Below are 16835 nucleotides of genomic sequence, written 5' to 3' on the forward strand. Positions count from 1 at the left end.
AACAGGAGAAGTAAGGATTTATTATTTGCAACAAGTAAGGAGAACACCGGGAATATTTCCCAAAGCAAAACTGGGGAGGTTTTAAACTAAGGGTACATGCATATTCATGAAGAGGCTTGAGCAAAGGAGAAGTCACAGAATTGGGGCAAAGGTCAACAGAGTCCAGGCTGCAGTTGATTGAAGTCACAAGGGTCAGCAGAGGTCAGCGTCATCATTCCTTAAGCTTTAGGTAGTCTGATGGTTGAATGCTCGAGGGGTTTGGATCCTGCAAAACAGCTCAAGTATGTACTTTAGGCTAATCTTTACCTTTGAAACAGAACTGGGAGTCTTTACAACTGATATATTGTCTCCCATATAGTTATTTTCCTAGCCTGGTAATACCTGTTTGTTCTTACATTCTTTGTTCCTTTAAAATCATTAATTATGAGGCGTATTCTTCTGCAAGGACAGGCATCGTGTCCAGGCTTAAATCAAAAATGGCTGAAGCCTAAAGTGGCTTCTCTTATGTCAAGAAAGCTATGCCTAGTTCTCTTCCTCCGGGGACCCCCACCCTATCTGCCTACCTTACCAGGGAAATCCAAGCTCTTTGTTTCTGTTTGAATCTTAACAGTACAAATCTTCCTTCCATCATTAAGAGCCCACCTAATATAGACTCTTAAATGCCACATCATTTTTACTGCTATTTTTTAAAGCATATAGGTAATGTTTTCTTGAATATACTGACCTAGAGACTAGTAACCCAAGCTGGTATGTTGTGTGGAATATATACTCAGCATATTATCTCCTTTCCCCTCTCCCCACCCAACTGCCAGTGCCCCATTCAATCAGCAGCAGCTCCACATGTGAGTCAGTCACCATTTAATTAAACTGTCACTTGTTTCCACTAAATCTGACTAAATTTTTATTCTTTCATTGAAGTACAAACACTCTAATAGCACTCACTATCCTTTAATTTTAGAGGAAATAGGCTGCAACTCAGGGATATCCTAATAATAGAAATATAGAGGTGGGTATGAAGTGAGAAGGTAAATTTATTCTTGTTCTGAGCCTTACATCTCTGTTGCAGGAGATGGGAAGGTGAATTTCTCAGACTTTATAAAGGTGCTAACAGATAAGAACTGCTTCCTTAAGGCTGTGGGTGAGTAGAGGTATCACTGAATAGATGGCAGTTGGGTAGTTGCAATTCACTGCATAGTGAATATTATTCACTTAGGCCTCAAATCAGGAAGGTATAGTCTGGAATGTGATTTACTTTCTTTTTTTTTTTTTTCTGTCGTTCCTGGGTGGGCACAAACTGATTTATTTTGTACTGCTTCTCTAAAACAAAATTTGCTAAGAAAATTGACACAGTTTTAGAATTTTAACTTAAATGCATCAAATCCATCTGCAGAAGACACTGCTTTTTGGCCTCCAATGAGAACATTCAAGCAGTGATGTAGAAAATTTTGGACACCTTTTATGGTATTTTAATTCTTTACCAAGTGTATGCGCTACTTTGGGCGGCACTCCTCTTACAAAAGAAAAATGCTCTCTCTTATATGCGAATTTGGGTGCAGATAATTCCTTGTTCCTGAAAGACACCCTTCTCACCCTGATGAAGCTTCTGCCATCAGTGTGAGGGCTGTCGAGTCTGCTGAAGGTTAGACAGCATGTTCTCACACAAGGTTATAAATGATGTAGAGCTATACCCGATTTATTGTTATTTAATGTTTATAATCCTCTTTTTGTTTATAAGTTTAACAGGCTGCCTTGGAAAATCTAACCCTATTCATATCATGTTTTCCAGAATAAACACATTCCAAATTCCAAATATTCTAACAGTTTTAAAAATACATCCTTTCATAAGCTGTGAACTGTCTTAGGATAAATAGAAGCTACTATTTAGTATTCAAGTACCACTATAGTAACAAGGGTTTGCCTGCAAACCAGAGATGTATTTATCCATAATTCCTTTACCCAGAAGAACAGAATAGTCCTTAACACATAATTCATGTTTATGTTAAATTCATTACTATATTTACTTAGAAGCCACTGAACTAAAAGTATTTAATTTCAAATTCCATGATTATTTTGTCTGTTCAGTAATCAAAATGACCTTTCTACCAAATAGAACAAACTTTGAATGTTTTTCTATAATTCTCTAATTCTTGACTTGGTATTAATATTGTATATACAGTAAAATACTGTCACTTTAGTTCTTTTTATGATAGATGTTTTTTTCAGATGACATTTTGAATCTTTCTTTCCCTCCATAGTTCCAGAAAAGAAAACCTGTTTAGATTTAGCTGGCAACCCGGGGATCCTATTGTTTGAAATCCTATCAAAGCTTGTAGAGACTTCAGCCTTACCCAGAAAAGCTATAATGGAAATAGTAAGGTAGGTGGCAAAGAAAGGGACAAAAATGACCTTCTCAGAAGCATTTATGAGGATTTTAACAATGCAGCCACCTTTCCCTAACAACCTACTCCACAGGATCTGCTCCAAAGCAAAGGAGAAGATATATGGGCAGATGCTCACGTGCCACAACATGAGACCATATTCCTTCATCCTCTCTGCACTGCCTAGTTCTGAAATTGCAAGGCTGACTCAGACCATCTCAGGGCCCCACTGAGGACCTAAGACAGCCAGAAAAGTTCAGCCTCTCCTACCGTAGGCTAGAGAATCCCAGAGGAACAAGAGTTGTCCAGGAATGATTTTTTGGGTGGGCTTGGAAATCTAGTTTGAGTACAAGAGACTCCTATTCACACTGGAACTACCAGGGGCTCTCAAGACGTCTTTTGAGTTGAGGTACAGCAACTTCATACCTCCCAAAGCAGTCTTTGGACTGAGCAAAGCCAGAATTAGGCTTGAGAATAGAGGATGAGGAAAGATTCTCATACCCAAATGTGTTTATTCCAACAAATATCACTAAAGACAAATTTCCTCAATCTATTTGTCATTGTATTACAAAAATTAAATGTTGCAGTTATCAGTCTTTCCAACTCTTACTCTTTCAGAGCATTCTGCTATCCCACCTAAAGAGACTTAAAAATACCACCAACAATGTAAAAATATCCTCTGCTCTTCAACAGATAATCTCTTTATACTATCCTACACCTTAGTCAGATGCGGAACCAAGGATGCACAACATTCTACTCTTCATTCCAGTTCAAATATGTTTATTAAATGCTTGCTGTTGGTACACAAATTTGGCACATGGCTTAACCTCTCTCTCTCTGTTTCCTCATCTATAAAATGGGAATAATAATACTTATAACACAATTATAGGGCAAATGTGAGGATATGTGATAACACAGGTGAAGGGTTTAGCACATCATAAGAGCTCAATTAATGTTAGCTATTATTATTATGTGGAAGTAACTAGAATAAACATAGAATATACATATCATCCACTTAACTTCATCTCTTTACTTGGTATGCCCACTTTACAGATGAAAAACAACTAACGCACAGGTCAGTTAAGTAACCTGCCCAAAGGAGCAGTGTTGCCTAGATTTTAGCAGTCTGATTCTAGAACCCACGCTCTTATCCACCTCCCTGCACTGCCTCTCACACCCAGTAAGTGCTCAGGAAATGTAAGCAGATGTTGGTGTTTTTACTGTTACTATGTTTGTGGTTGTTGATTACCATATACCTGTTATCAAGGAGGTCAAAAGCATTTAATACACAGTATTTGCATTTAAGAAGCTTAAAATATAAATGGAGGAAAAAGTCATAAATATGAAGATAACTAAATAAACATGTGTAAGTAAAATAATACAAAATATATTACATAATTAATTGTCAAATGAGTGAGAGATCATTCATTTGTTTCCTGAGAAAGCAGGTCCTGAGCTGGATAATGGTAGAATTTGATAGGTATTCCTATAGTCGATTATACCATTTGTTGCAAAGTTCTGAGCAAGCACTTGACATACATTAGCTTTTCCCTGGATATCTCCTGACTAGTCTCCCTACTTGCACCACAGTCTACTCTCAACACTCCCTCTGCCTACCTGACTCCTTGACTCCTAAAGCACCAAATGAGCCTTTTGAAACATTGTCAGATCATGTAACTCCTCTGCTCAAAACCTCCAAAACCCTCCCATTTCCCTCAGAGAACAATAAAGTCTTGACATGACTTAAATTGGCCCTCTATGTGGCCTGCACTCACCTTTGACCTCTTTGACTTCATTTCCTGTTAACTCTGCTCAAGCCATGCTGGCTTCCTTGCTGTTTCTCTCATACACCGGATGTGCTCCCACCTCAAGACCTTTGCACTTGCTGTTCCCTCTGTCTAAAATGCTCTTTGCCCTGATATCCACATGACTCACCATCCCACTACCTTCAGATCTTTGTTCAGATGTCACCTTCTCAGTCAAGCCTCCTCTGACTACGCTACCACTGCGTGTCTTCCCTTCTCTGCTTTACTTTTCCTCATACTGCTTATCATGTCTAACATATAATTTACTTATTTAATGTTTTATCTGTTTTCTCATGCTAGAATGTAACTCCATGAGAGCAGAGATTTTTTTTGTCTGTTTTATTCTATTCACTGTTACATCCCCAGTGTCTGGAAAAGTGCCTGGTACAAACCAGGCACTCAGCAAATATTTGTTGAATGATCTCATTTAATCCCTACTTCAGTGCTGTGTTCCAGTATCTTATTTACAGGCAAGTAGAAGGAGGCAGCCTGATAGAGATCAGGCTGTCCATCCAGCGCAGATCCGCCTCTATCGTTTCTGTCTGCCTATTGGGCAGTCCCATAGGTACCTCAAACCTAAAATGTCAAAACCTAAATCATCTCCTTCCCCCAATCTCCATTTCCCCCACCTCCACTTTTACTAGTTCTTCTACTTGGGTTTCACCATCTCATGTTTATCCAATTGCCTGAGCCAAAGGCCTCAGCTGCTGCTGCTGCTCTCTGACCCCCTACATCCAACCAATCACAAAATCCTGTCTATTTTACCTCCCAGACATGCCTCAAATCCATGCACTTCTCTCTGTCCCTACAGAAACTAGTCTAGTGTACGTCACTACCTTCTTACACTTGGATTACCGTGGTATCCCCCTACCTTGCCTCTGCCTCCATTCTTGCCATCTCTACCCACTTTCCACATTGCAGCCAGAATAATCTAACATTTAGTTAGAAACTATTGAATGCCTACAATACCAAGTACAGATCTGATCTGGTCATGTCATTTACCTGCTAAAATCCCTACAGTGGCCTCTCATGTCCTTCTGAAAAAGTTCCAACTTATGATATTTTCAAGGTATTGTGAAATACCTTTTGCTTAACTCTCTGGTCAGTCTCATCTCTGGTAACTTCCCCTACCACATCCCATACTAAATTTGGTTCAGGTCCTCAACTACTCCATGCTCCCTAACCTCCAAGTATTTTCCTAGAACATTCTTTCCCCTCTTGTATCAGTTTCCTAGAGTTGCCTAGCACAAAGCATGGATAATACTAGGCACTTAATATTTTATTGAATATAAATGACTTTCCCAAGGTCATACAGCTATTATATAACTGATTCAGTAATCCAACAAGAGATTTTGTTTGTTTGGGGGCAAGGTAATTAAGTTTCTTTCTATCTATCTATCTATCTATCTATCTATTCATTTAATGGTGGTACTAGGGATTGAACCCAGGACCTTGTGCATTCTAGGCATGTGTTCTACTGGGCTATACCCACCCCACCCCACCTCACCCCCAAATAAGAGAATGTTTGAGAAAAAGATTTAGAAAACAGACTGCATATGACATTACAAAACAATGAACAGGTAATTTGGCTAAAACATGAGGTTTGTGAAGAGAAACAGTAGGAGATAAAGTTGGAAATGTGGACTGGATCCAGAATATAGGAAATCTCTAGGTTCCTTCTAAGCAGTTGAGAAGCCATTGAAAGTGCTGGAGAAGGGGAGCAGTTGGAAGGAAAGACTTTGATAAAGGGGTAGGAAGTTTGACCTGGAAGTGTTATATAGAAAAGTCTTATAAAGACAGACTGATGGCCAAGAGACAAGTGAGCATATGAGAGAAATAGCTCTGGCAAGAGGAGAACGGGCTTGGAAAGTGGAGGAAGCAAAGAGAGGCCATAAATCCCAAGATCTGAGGCTTTAAAGTAAAGTAGAAAAGGGTGGGTCAAGATAAATAGCAGCATTTGAGTCAGAATGACTAGGAGCCAGCAAATAGAAAGATGATGATAATAAAATGGGTGGGGGGTGGGATGGATTTTTAGACAAGAAATATTTGAAATCAGTGTGGGGCAGCTAAGTGGAAATGTCCCACAATAAGTTTGAAATGCAAAAGTAAAACATACAAGAAAGACTGAGGTGAAAATAATAGACTTAGAAACTGTTAATACAGGGGAAATAACTTAAGCCAGCCATTAATCTGCATAAAATGAAGAAAGAGCAGAGAGAGAAAAGAGCAGGACTGAAGACAGACCCATAAGGACTTCCCATATTTATGGAATGGGAGGGAACAGAGTCAGCAAAGGAAATACTCATAGTCAAGAAGAGAACCAGGATAGTATGGAGTTGGGAAGCCAGGGCCACAAAGAAATTCAAAACAGGATAGACTTTCCACCAGTATTAAATACTAAAGTGAGGCCAGGAAAATGAGGACTGAATGGATAGGATTGGATGTGGTAGTGAAGAAATCATCAATGACCTTCAGTTCCAAAAGGATGATGGGAGGAAAACCAAATTTTAGAGAGTTAAAAAATAAGGTTAAACATATGAGAATAAATGTATATTTTTACCTCTTTTCCCTTCTGAAATTGCACTAAAATAATAGTAAAAGTATTTTAGAGGGCATAAAAGCCAGGGAGAAGAGCTAACAAAAGATATCAACATAATTTTGGAAGCTGGAAAGGAAATGGATGGCTTAATTTACTAGCTAGTCAGATCAGAAGCTGAAACTTGAGTACCTTTGTGGAGAAGGTCAAGAAGCACCAGCCCTCACTGTAGAACACTTGAAAGGCTCAGGAACTGAGACACCAGGAACCTCTAACGGCAGAGAGGGCAGGGGAAACCCAAAACAGAAAGACCAGTAAAAGTAACATGAGAAGTAGGTTGACCCTTAGATTCCTCTCTCTAGCCCTACATAGTCAAGTGACTGCCTGGCAGTTAAGTCTCTAAAGAGGTTGTACCAGAAAGACTGTTCAGACTTAGGGAGACCAGACATAACTGAGGATGAGGGTATCATAGTGAAAACAGGATTATATGAAAGTCCACTTGCTGAATGGTGAGACCCCACCAGCCCCCTTCCCCTTCCCTAGGTCCCAAGGTGTTGACAGCTAGACTTACACCACTCAGGTAAAATATCAGAGGATCCCTCTCCAGGAAATTGACTAGCCCAAGGAAAAAAACCTACAGATACTCACAATTAAAAGGTCCTTTGATGAAGCAAGGCTCCAACCAATTACCTAACAGTGAAATTCTCACTCAATAAGACCCACCACACTCACACCAAAGAGCTTCCAATTGGCTCTAAAGAGTGCTTACTCTCACTCTTAAACATGAATAGACATCCAAGGATCAAGAGATATTTTTTAAAAAACCTGTGTTACTAAAGAAAGATTAAAAAAGGAGGGAAGGAAGGAATCAAGGGAGAGAAGGAAACAATTATAAATATAACATTTTATATAATCATCAAGCAAAGATTAGAGTTTCAGGGAAGGGAGAGACTCCAGACTAGAGCAGCAGTTCTCAAATTGGGCATGCGTCAGGATCACCTGGAGCAATTGTTAAAACATGCTGCTGGGCCCCATTCAGTAGGTTTGTGTGAGGACCAAGAATTTGTATTTCTAACAAGCTTCCAGTGCTGCTGATGATGCTGGTTTGAGGACCACACCCAGAGCCACAGAGAATACTTTGAGGAAAGGAAAGCTGAGCCTTAGAGAACCTGGTAGGAATTAATTACACTGAGAGAAACGAGCATTATTCTATTTTCAGAGACAAGTGAGAACATTGTGGATGGTTAGGTTCAAGGTTAGGGAAGGAAGTATCTGGTTATAAACCACACTCCAATCAGAACACTATCGGCACATCTACCCACCCACTTCTGCAGCTCCAACATTTAGAATGAGTTCTTTCCCTCTTCCTGAGAGGAAAAGAAATGTTGCCTGTCACCATCTCAAAGAGAAATGAGCCTCTTGTTGCTGTAACAGACAGAAGACTGCAATAATGAGAAGCAAGGTCCTGCGTCTTATTCTCTTGGGCACTCCTCCACTCAGCACACTGAGAAGTGAGGTCTTCCAATTTGGTACTGAAACCCCCACTGCACCAAAACAGTGAGAAACAAGTTCTTCCACCTGAGCAGTGAGTGACCAGATCCCCACCTCAGCTGCAAAGAGAAGTCCTCTGTTCCAGCAGCAAGAAGGAATCTGATCTGTCACTGATTTCAGGTTTGCATGTTTATAAATCATATGTTTATACGTTTGGGGATGTTTGTGCTATGAATTTGAGTCCCTTATCATACATAGCCTGCTGTACTTATTCGTAAAGAATTTATAACCTAAAATGCATAGTAACATATCTCCTAAACCTGTTCATACACAGGTGCACACAAACACATGCACACACAAACACACACACACAGATTGCAAAGAACCGCAATCAATAGTGATTTACTGTGGATAGGAAGATTACTGGTAACTCTTCTTTATACTTGTCCATATTTTCCAAGTTCTCTGCAATGAGAATTTCTTTTAATTAAAAAAATTGCATTTTAAAACCCAACACAAAGTAACGTAATAGTAGGCATGATTAATGTTTGTATTCAAGCTGGTACCACTTAAGGGCTTGTCAAAGATCATAATCGGTAAGTATTTTTCCAGACAAGACTGGGAGGTCTTGGGGAAGCCAAAGCCCAGGAATCACATACATAAAGTAATCAAATGGCCTATGGAAGGGATCACTAAATATTCTATACATATCACAGAAATAGGCACTCAATAAATAATATTAAATGAATATATGAATTACATTTAAAATAAATTTATTCATCATATATAACTTTCTTTTTTACTTTACCATGAACTCTTTTTTTTTTCATCATATATAACTTGCAACTTGACTTTTTTTCCTTTCTGTCCAGCACTCAGGCACTTTTTCAGTAGGATTATAGCACTTTTTATCCATTTCTGGATTACTTTTTTTTCCTAGCTATTTCCAAAGAAAATTCCAGGAAGCCACCTCAGGAATATTGTGGAGTCCCTATGCTATGGGTTATGGAAAAAGGAGATTTAAGCCAGACATATGTACACCTCCAAGCTCAAGCACAGCTGCCTTTGCTAATGCTGCCCGGATTGCAATAATGAAAGAAAAGGATTTATTTAAATTTCTTGAAGAACTCAAGAGTAAGAGCCATTTGTCCTCTCCCCACTATTTGTATATTACTGGTCAGAAATAAATACTAGAGCCAAGTGCTTTAAGAGTAGGGCCATAGCTGATTCTGAGTGACTGGTCTCTGTCACACATATATCTTTTGAAAACAAATGAACTTTTTACCTGAATCCCCAGACAACTAGATGAAGCTGAGGGTCGGTGGATGGGTGGGAGCAAGAGAGAGGAGTGTCGTGGCCACTGAGAAGAGACAAAAAGCAAAATAGGCACCACATGTATGTCTTTTATGAGTATTTCTTATATTATTTGTGATGCCATTTTTTATCTTTTTAGGATGCAGTCCTCTTTCAGATAGCCCATATTCAAAAATACCCATCTTTCCACTGTTTCCTAACGTGGATGGTGTGGTGATGGGAAAGCTATTCAAAGACATACAGAAATTAGAAATGCTACGGAGAAAGGAGCCTCTGAATTTCTTTGAGAACTATTTTTTCCATAAAAAAGACTGGAAAACACAGGTGAGATTATATCATTATCAGTTAAATAGATAGGTTTCTAAGTCCTCGCTTAACAGAACTAGTAGCATGCTTTTTACTGGCAAATATTTTCAGTCATTGGGGAGGATATAGCTCAAAGTGGTAGAGTGCATGATTAGCATGCATGAGGTCCTGGGTTCAAACCCCAGTACCGCCTCTAAAAAAAGTAAATAAACCTAATTACCTCCCTCCTCACCCCAAAAATCCTAAAATAAACAGAATTACCTTGGTTCCATTAAAATATATATATTTGTTTTCAGTCCTTATATTTCAAACCAGATTCTATTGCCATGTTCCTAAATTTAAAGCTGAGGTATAAAAATTTCATTTTATTTCAACAAATAGTTAAACTTACTGAAAAATAAAATTCTAAACTTGGGTTAGGGGTGGGAGATATAAGAATAATAACAAAAAGGCCCTTAGGTCCTACCTCCAACCACTCTCCCATCCACTCAGAGAACAGAAGCTGTTTTAGGCTCCCTCAACTGGTTCTAATTGAGGTTAGGCCAGATACCATGAGATAAGAGGACCAGGTCCACAACCCAATGGAGCAGTGCTGTGATGAAGGGATGGACCATTCTGCCCTTGGACTAGAACCCCATTTATAGTCACAGCTGCACCTTCTGGCCCTCCTTCATGCTCTGTTGCCTCTACTCTTATTTGCCTCTTTTCCAAGATACACTTTGTCATTATGAGTCTCCGGCAAGTATACACTAGTTTCTGGATATTCTCTAGGAATCTCTGGCCTTCCCACAGGTTTGTCACAGGCCTCCCAGCCTGAGAAACAAGATGAAGATTTGACTGGAGATCAGCCCATTCTGTGGGGCATCTCTGAGTTCCAGATGTTCATGTTTTGTTCACATCACTAAAAAACCACTAGAGAGCCCCTCCAGGAATAGGGTTTTAGAGTCCCAGAGGCAGAAGATGGCAAAAAACGAGAAGTTGCCAATTAATGGTCATAAAGTCTCAATTATGCAAGATGAGTAAGTTGTAGAGATCTGCTATACAACATTGTGCCTTTAGTTAACAATACTGTATTATACACTTAAAAAAAATGTTAAGAGGCTAGATCTCATGTTAAGTATTCTTACCACAATTAAATTTTTAAAAATTTTAAAGATTCCCAGAGGAGTATCACAGTCACAAATGACCTCAAGTTCACACTTTGTCTTTATTTCTACAGATGAAGTCATACAGGCAAATATAACTGACAGGAAGGAAATAAGAGGACATTTATATTCCTTTAAATTTATTTCCCAATTTTGAACCCTCTACCTGTGATGTTTATATGTGTATTGTCAATCTCTCCAACTAGAATATAAGGTTCATGTAGGCAAGGACTTTATTTCTTTTACTGAGGTACCCATATCACCCATAAGCCTGGCCCACAGGAGACTCAATATTTTTTGGATGAAAGAAAACTATGATGCAAGTTCTTTATTTTTTGAGAGCACACTACATGCTAGATTGTCTCTAATCATCTCAGTGGAGATAGTGGAGATAGTATCAACAGCTTTTTTTTAAATTGAAGTATAGTCAGTTTACAATGCTGTGTCAATTTCTGGTGTACAGCATAATGTTTCAGTCATCCATATACATACATATATTCATTTTCATATTCTTTTTCATTATAGGTTACTACAGGATATTGAATATAGTTCCCTGTGCTTGTCAACAGCTTCTTAAATGGTTTCCTTGCTTCTACCTTTGTCCCCTTCAGTCTGTTCTCACACCCACAGGCAAATATCACTGACAAGATGGAAGTAAGAGGACATTTATTCCTCTTTAAACTTAATTCCCAGCATTGAACCCTCCACCTGTGGTGTTTATCTGTTTATTTCAATCTCTCCAGCTAGAATATAAGCTTAGCAACTAAAGTGGTTCCATTAAAATCAGTCAAAACTCTCCAGTGGCTTTTTTCATATCACACAGAGTAAAAGCCAAAACCTTTACAATAACTTACAAGGTCCTACACCACAATCTAAACCTGAATCCTCCAATAATCATAGCCACAATGACTATTTAAATTTAAATTCATTAAAATTAAATAAAAATACAAATTCAGTTCCTTGGTCATACTACCCACATTTCAAATGCTCAATAATCTTGTGTGGCTAATGGCTATCATATTGGAGAATACAGAAATATAAAATTTTCCATCATTTTGCAAAGTTCTACTGGACATCACAGATTTAGACCCTCGTTGCCTATTTAATAATCTCGAGGTCTTTGGCTTTGCACTTCCCTCTGCAAGAATGCTATTCCTCAGATATCTGCAGAGCTTCTCCCTCAACTCTTTTAGGTCTTCACTCAAATGTTACTTCAGGAAGCCCTCTCTAACCACCCTATTAAAAATCATAGTATCTACATTGTCAGCGTACTAACTGCCACTGAATTTTTCACTTCAAAATGGTTAATTTTATATTGTGTGAATTTTCACCTCTATAAATTTTTTTTAAATACATATTTAAATAAAATCACAACCTCCAATACCCTATCCACCTTCTCTGATTTATTTTTTCCATAACACTTACTACCATCTAATATACTACATATTTACTATGTATTACATCTAATATACTATAAATTTATATTTATTATATTACATATATGTATATTATTACTACATCTACACCTACTACACCTATTACATGTACTACATTTATAAATATTATAATATACTATTCCTAATGTACTATAAATATCTATATATATGCCATATATATATATTATGAAGGGGTTTGTATATGATTAAAAGACCATTTCTACACCACTTGTCAGATGTTTGGGGGGCACCTGGTATAGTGCCATGTGTAAATGGGCATCGAGCAAGTTCTTTCTCAATAGTGAAAGCCTACTTATAAGAGAAGTATAGTCCAGAGGATAGTTTATGTCTGGGATGGATATGGAGGTTAGAGAGGAGCCAACTCCATCCTCACCCAAATTTTTAAAGCACTGAAAATGAATGTGCCCTACAGAGTACAGCCTACACTACTTCTAGAATTCTCACAGGGAACCAGCCATCTGTTTTCCCTGTTCCTGGGCTGCTGAACAATGCTGGTGGAAATCATGTAAATATGCGGATTACTTTCTTTGAAAATACGTATTACTGAGTCTCATCCAGGCTCTCAGTACTGCTTTTCTTCGTTTGCTGTAAACCCTCTTAAAATCCTCATAGTGGCTGCTGGAAAATCAGACTGTCACACCCCCTCAGCTAATGATCTTGTCTCTCCAAGTCTATCTAATATGAATTCTTTTAACTCTTCTTTCCACCTTAGGGATTTCTTCATCCTTTAAGCCATTTTTTTCCTCCTTCCCTCTTAAAAGTGAGAATTTTTCCTAATTACCAAGGCCAAAGTCTCCACCTATATCTTTATTCACCTCCTGTACCTTATTCCTCCAGTTTTTCTCTTTCCAGGGCTGGCTTCATGGGTGTGTAATCTGTGCAATTACACAGGACCTTGTACTTAGAAGGGCCCTGAGTTTGGCTTAATGTTCTTTTTGTTCAGTGCTTTCATAATATAGTATACTTCTGTGTATGTCTTTGTTATATAATTCAAATGAAATGCATTACTAACCTTCTTTTTAAAACGTGCATAAAGGCAGCAAATATAAAGCCTATCGGCCCTGGCTCAGGCTACCCAACTGACATCCTCGCCATTGATCAAATGCTTAAGAGAAAGCATAACTGGACAGTGTCTGATGCAGCTGCTATTAAACAGCACGTGAGTATTCACTGTTTAATGCCTTCCTAGAAAGCACTGACAAAAATGTTTTCTACTTCAGTACTACAGCCATAAAACCAAGAGCTTTTTTTCTGAAGCCCTATGTCTTTAAGACAGGGTCATTTCTAAAAAAAAAAAAAAAAAAAAAAGACAAGGTCATTTCTTATTTTTACCCATTGTACTGACATTTCTTGCTCTATAATCAAGTGGATTCAAATGTTAACTTATAATTCACCCTGCTAATCTAATCATCTGTAGAGCCATACCCAGCGTAATTTCTGGGACATTGATTTGTTTCATGCCAGAAACAGCAAATAGTTAAGGTAATAAACCTACAGTCACAGTGAGGGGTGTATTCAGGGAATCATGATGAGTGAATGTATCTTTATTACAACAGCTAAAAGAAGAAGAAGAATAGTAGTTTAAGCATGTTTCTTATATGCCAGGCACTGTGCTCTATATGTACTCTACAAGTGCTCTCCAGATCCTAATTCATTTACACAATCCTTTGAGGTAAGCACTGTTACTCCTTGTCATTTTACAGATATGCACGAAGAGGTTAAGTGACTTGCCCAGAGGCACACAGCTAGGAAGTAATAGAGCCAGAATTATAAGCATGGGCAGCTTGGCTGCAGAATCCACACTTTTAACCACAACTCTGTGCTGCCTGTCTACTTTTATGCCCTGACTTCTTAGCAACTTTTGTACTCCAGAGAGAGACTGGGTGTATTTATTTTATGCCGCCTGCCTTCTGCATTTGACACTAATAATCAAGCTCTCCTAGACACTTCCTACTTCCTTGGCCTTTACAATTCTGCATCTTCAGTTCTCCTTGTAGCTCTGTGTCCTTTCCTCTCTCTTCTCTTTCCTGAATGTTCATTTCTTAAGTCTTGACATTCCCTAGTTTTCTAGCATCATCCTGCTCTTCTCACTATATACACTGATCCATTCATTTGTTCAGTAAATATTTATCCTGTGGTAACAAAGTTCTGGCATTAGGAGATACCACAGAATGAAAAACACAGTTCCTACTCTCAGTGAACTAGGAGTGAGGGTGGGAGACATGGAGAAGAAAATGAGCAGTAGTAATATATTGGGATAAATGGAACCATAGGTGGTCGGTGCTGCATGCCACAACAATAGAAAGGAGTGGGCTCTCAACCTCTGTCTCATCATGGCATAGATTCACACTGGAGTAAATGGAGGCCACTTATAGCTACAGGGCTCCAGCCCTGACGTACTAGCTGCCCCAAGGGCTAGGAAACTTGAAAAAACCAATAATTTGGCATCCCTATAACCCTGTCCCAGGAGAACAGTGGAGGTCTCTGCATTGAACGAGAGCAAGTATTCCTTGAGCTATCCCAATCTACCCTCCTTGTTTCAGCTGTCACCTATATACTGATCACTCTTAACTGTCACTAGCCTAGACTTCTTTCCAGTATTTCCATCTTACTGCACTGACTGCCTGATGAACATTTCTACCCTGCTGTCTCCTAGCATATCAAACTGGGCATGTCCAAAACCGAACTCATCATCTTCTGCATCAAAATGGCTCTTTCTCAGGGATCCCATATCTCAGTTGCAGATACTACAGTCTACTCAGTCACCAGAACTAGAAGGCCAGGAGCCATCCTTAGTTTATACTCTTCCCACACTCCTCAGGTACACCAATCACCAAATCTGTCTACTCCCATTCCCCCGAAGATTTTTCAAATCCATCCCCTTCAACCCATCCTATTACTAATGCCTTGACTGAGGACCTCATTAGGCCTCACCTGGACAATCACCTTCACCCTGTTACCCTTTCCTCATAGCTCAACCTATGCTCCACACAGCTGCTGTGGAGAATGGATCTAACAAAAATCCAGCCTGTCACTGATCTGCTTAGGAAATGAATGCTTCCCTCTCCATGAGGGCAGGGTTTTTCAACTATATTTTCTGCCCAACACAGCTGTGGGATTTATCTCACTTCCAGCAGAAACATGGCTCACTACAGCATGATTTTCACTAAGGGCTCTCCCCACCTCACTGAGATCAAGTCTTAGGGCCTGATTGTGGAAGACAACATCACCTTGCCTGCCTCTCCTCATCACTCCTTCCCTCTCACTTTAAATTTGACACTTTAGCCATACCGAAGTACCTGGATTCCCCCTACCAACTCCCGGATTCATCACCTTTGAAGCCTTCGTTTATGCTAGCCCCTCTCCCCAAACACCTTCCCATTAACACCCACTCCCTCAATTTCATTAAATCCTTAAGGACATTCTCAACTTACTTCTCCCTCCCTGCCCTAGGCTGGACTGAGTGCCATCCTTAGCACTCCTAATATATCCAGAACCTATCTCCATCCCACATTTTCCTCTTTTTTAGTCTATTTTTTTAATTCTCATAAAATTTCTTACTATCTCATTATTCCCAAGTAATACATTTTCACGGTCCATCAATTCCTAACTCACACATCCTCAAGGAGCACTACCCAATATATAAATTCAGTGACTTTCAAGTAACCTGGAAACATAACTCAGGATATCTAGAATTGTGGTCCACAAACTAAAGCTATTTTAAGGTAACTACTGTAAACTTCTCTCACCGCAGGTAAAGAGAGCTACAGATACCTATCACTTGGGAATTGCCCTTGAGCACCGGAAACAAATGCTAAACCTTTGGCGGAAAATCCGGGGGGATTTGATTGGGATCGACACTAAAAATGAGTCTTTTTATGATACTTTTTCTACTTATACATGGTCCTGGAATGTCTGCCAAGAATTACTTTCTCCGAAGGACTTAAGGTTGTATGATGCCTATGTGAACAGAAATTCCTTCCACAACTCTGTATACTCTTCCTCTTCGGATATCAGTGAATGTCATGTAGACACAGGAAGAAAAAGAAAACGGAAAGGTTTCAAAGGGTTTCGACAATGAAATTTCCACATTTTCTAAACAGATCATTGCAAACTACTTTTTCATGGATAACAAAATTATTCTTGCTTTCATCTAGTACATTCTTAGCAGCTGGAAATGTTGACATCTTTTGAATTCTGACCAGTAAAAAAGTTAAAGTCATACTATGGTTTCTCTTTCCAAATTCTTACTAGTAAATAGACGCCGCACTGTTATTTCCCTAGCAACCAGCTACACTCTGCTGCCCCCATCTGGCCCCAAACTGCCTGGACCGCAGCAGAAGGAGAAAAGCAAAGCTGGCACAGGGCTGCCCTTCTGAACTCCTAACAGCCTTCTCAGCAAT

General features: G+C 39.1%; 1 protein-coding gene and 1 long non-coding RNA gene across 5 annotated transcripts in view; one reads left to right on the forward strand and one right to left on the reverse strand.

Moving 5' to 3' along the window:
* EFCAB3 (EF-hand calcium binding domain 3) overlaps positions 1 to 16654 on the forward strand; it is a 37100-nt gene extending 20446 nt beyond the window's left edge. For all 3 annotated transcript variants that reach the window (XM_072939362.1, XM_072939361.1, XM_072939360.1), the window contains exons 5-10: positions 1067 to 1138; positions 2256 to 2376; positions 9151 to 9344; positions 9664 to 9848; positions 13469 to 13591; positions 16187 to 16654. In XM_072939362.1, coding sequence (XP_072795463.1) covers positions 1067 to 1138; positions 2256 to 2376; positions 9151 to 9344; positions 9664 to 9848; positions 13469 to 13591; positions 16187 to 16513 — 1022 coding nt within the window. In that variant the 3' untranslated portion in view covers positions 16514 to 16654. The remainder of the gene's footprint in view (positions 1 to 1066; positions 1139 to 2255; positions 2377 to 9150; positions 9345 to 9663; positions 9849 to 13468; positions 13592 to 16186) is intronic.
* Positions 1 to 16835, reverse strand: part of LOC140686174 (uncharacterized) — a 20568-nt gene continuing 3733 nt past the window's right edge. Inside the window, exons 3-5 of one of the 2 annotated variants that reach the window (XR_012059772.1) lie at positions 9496 to 9570; positions 8617 to 8675; positions 1 to 265 (exon numbers count right to left, since the gene is read on the reverse strand). This is a non-coding gene — a long non-coding RNA (uncharacterized lncRNA). The remainder of the gene's footprint in view (positions 266 to 8616; positions 8676 to 9495; positions 9571 to 16835) is intronic. The other variant, XR_012059773.1, reaches the window with a different exon arrangement.

This window comes from Vicugna pacos, chromosome 16 (genome assembly GCF_048564905.1).
Source record: "Vicugna pacos chromosome 16, VicPac4, whole genome shotgun sequence".
NCBI classification, from domain to species: domain Eukaryota; kingdom Metazoa; phylum Chordata; class Mammalia; order Artiodactyla; family Camelidae; genus Vicugna; species Vicugna pacos.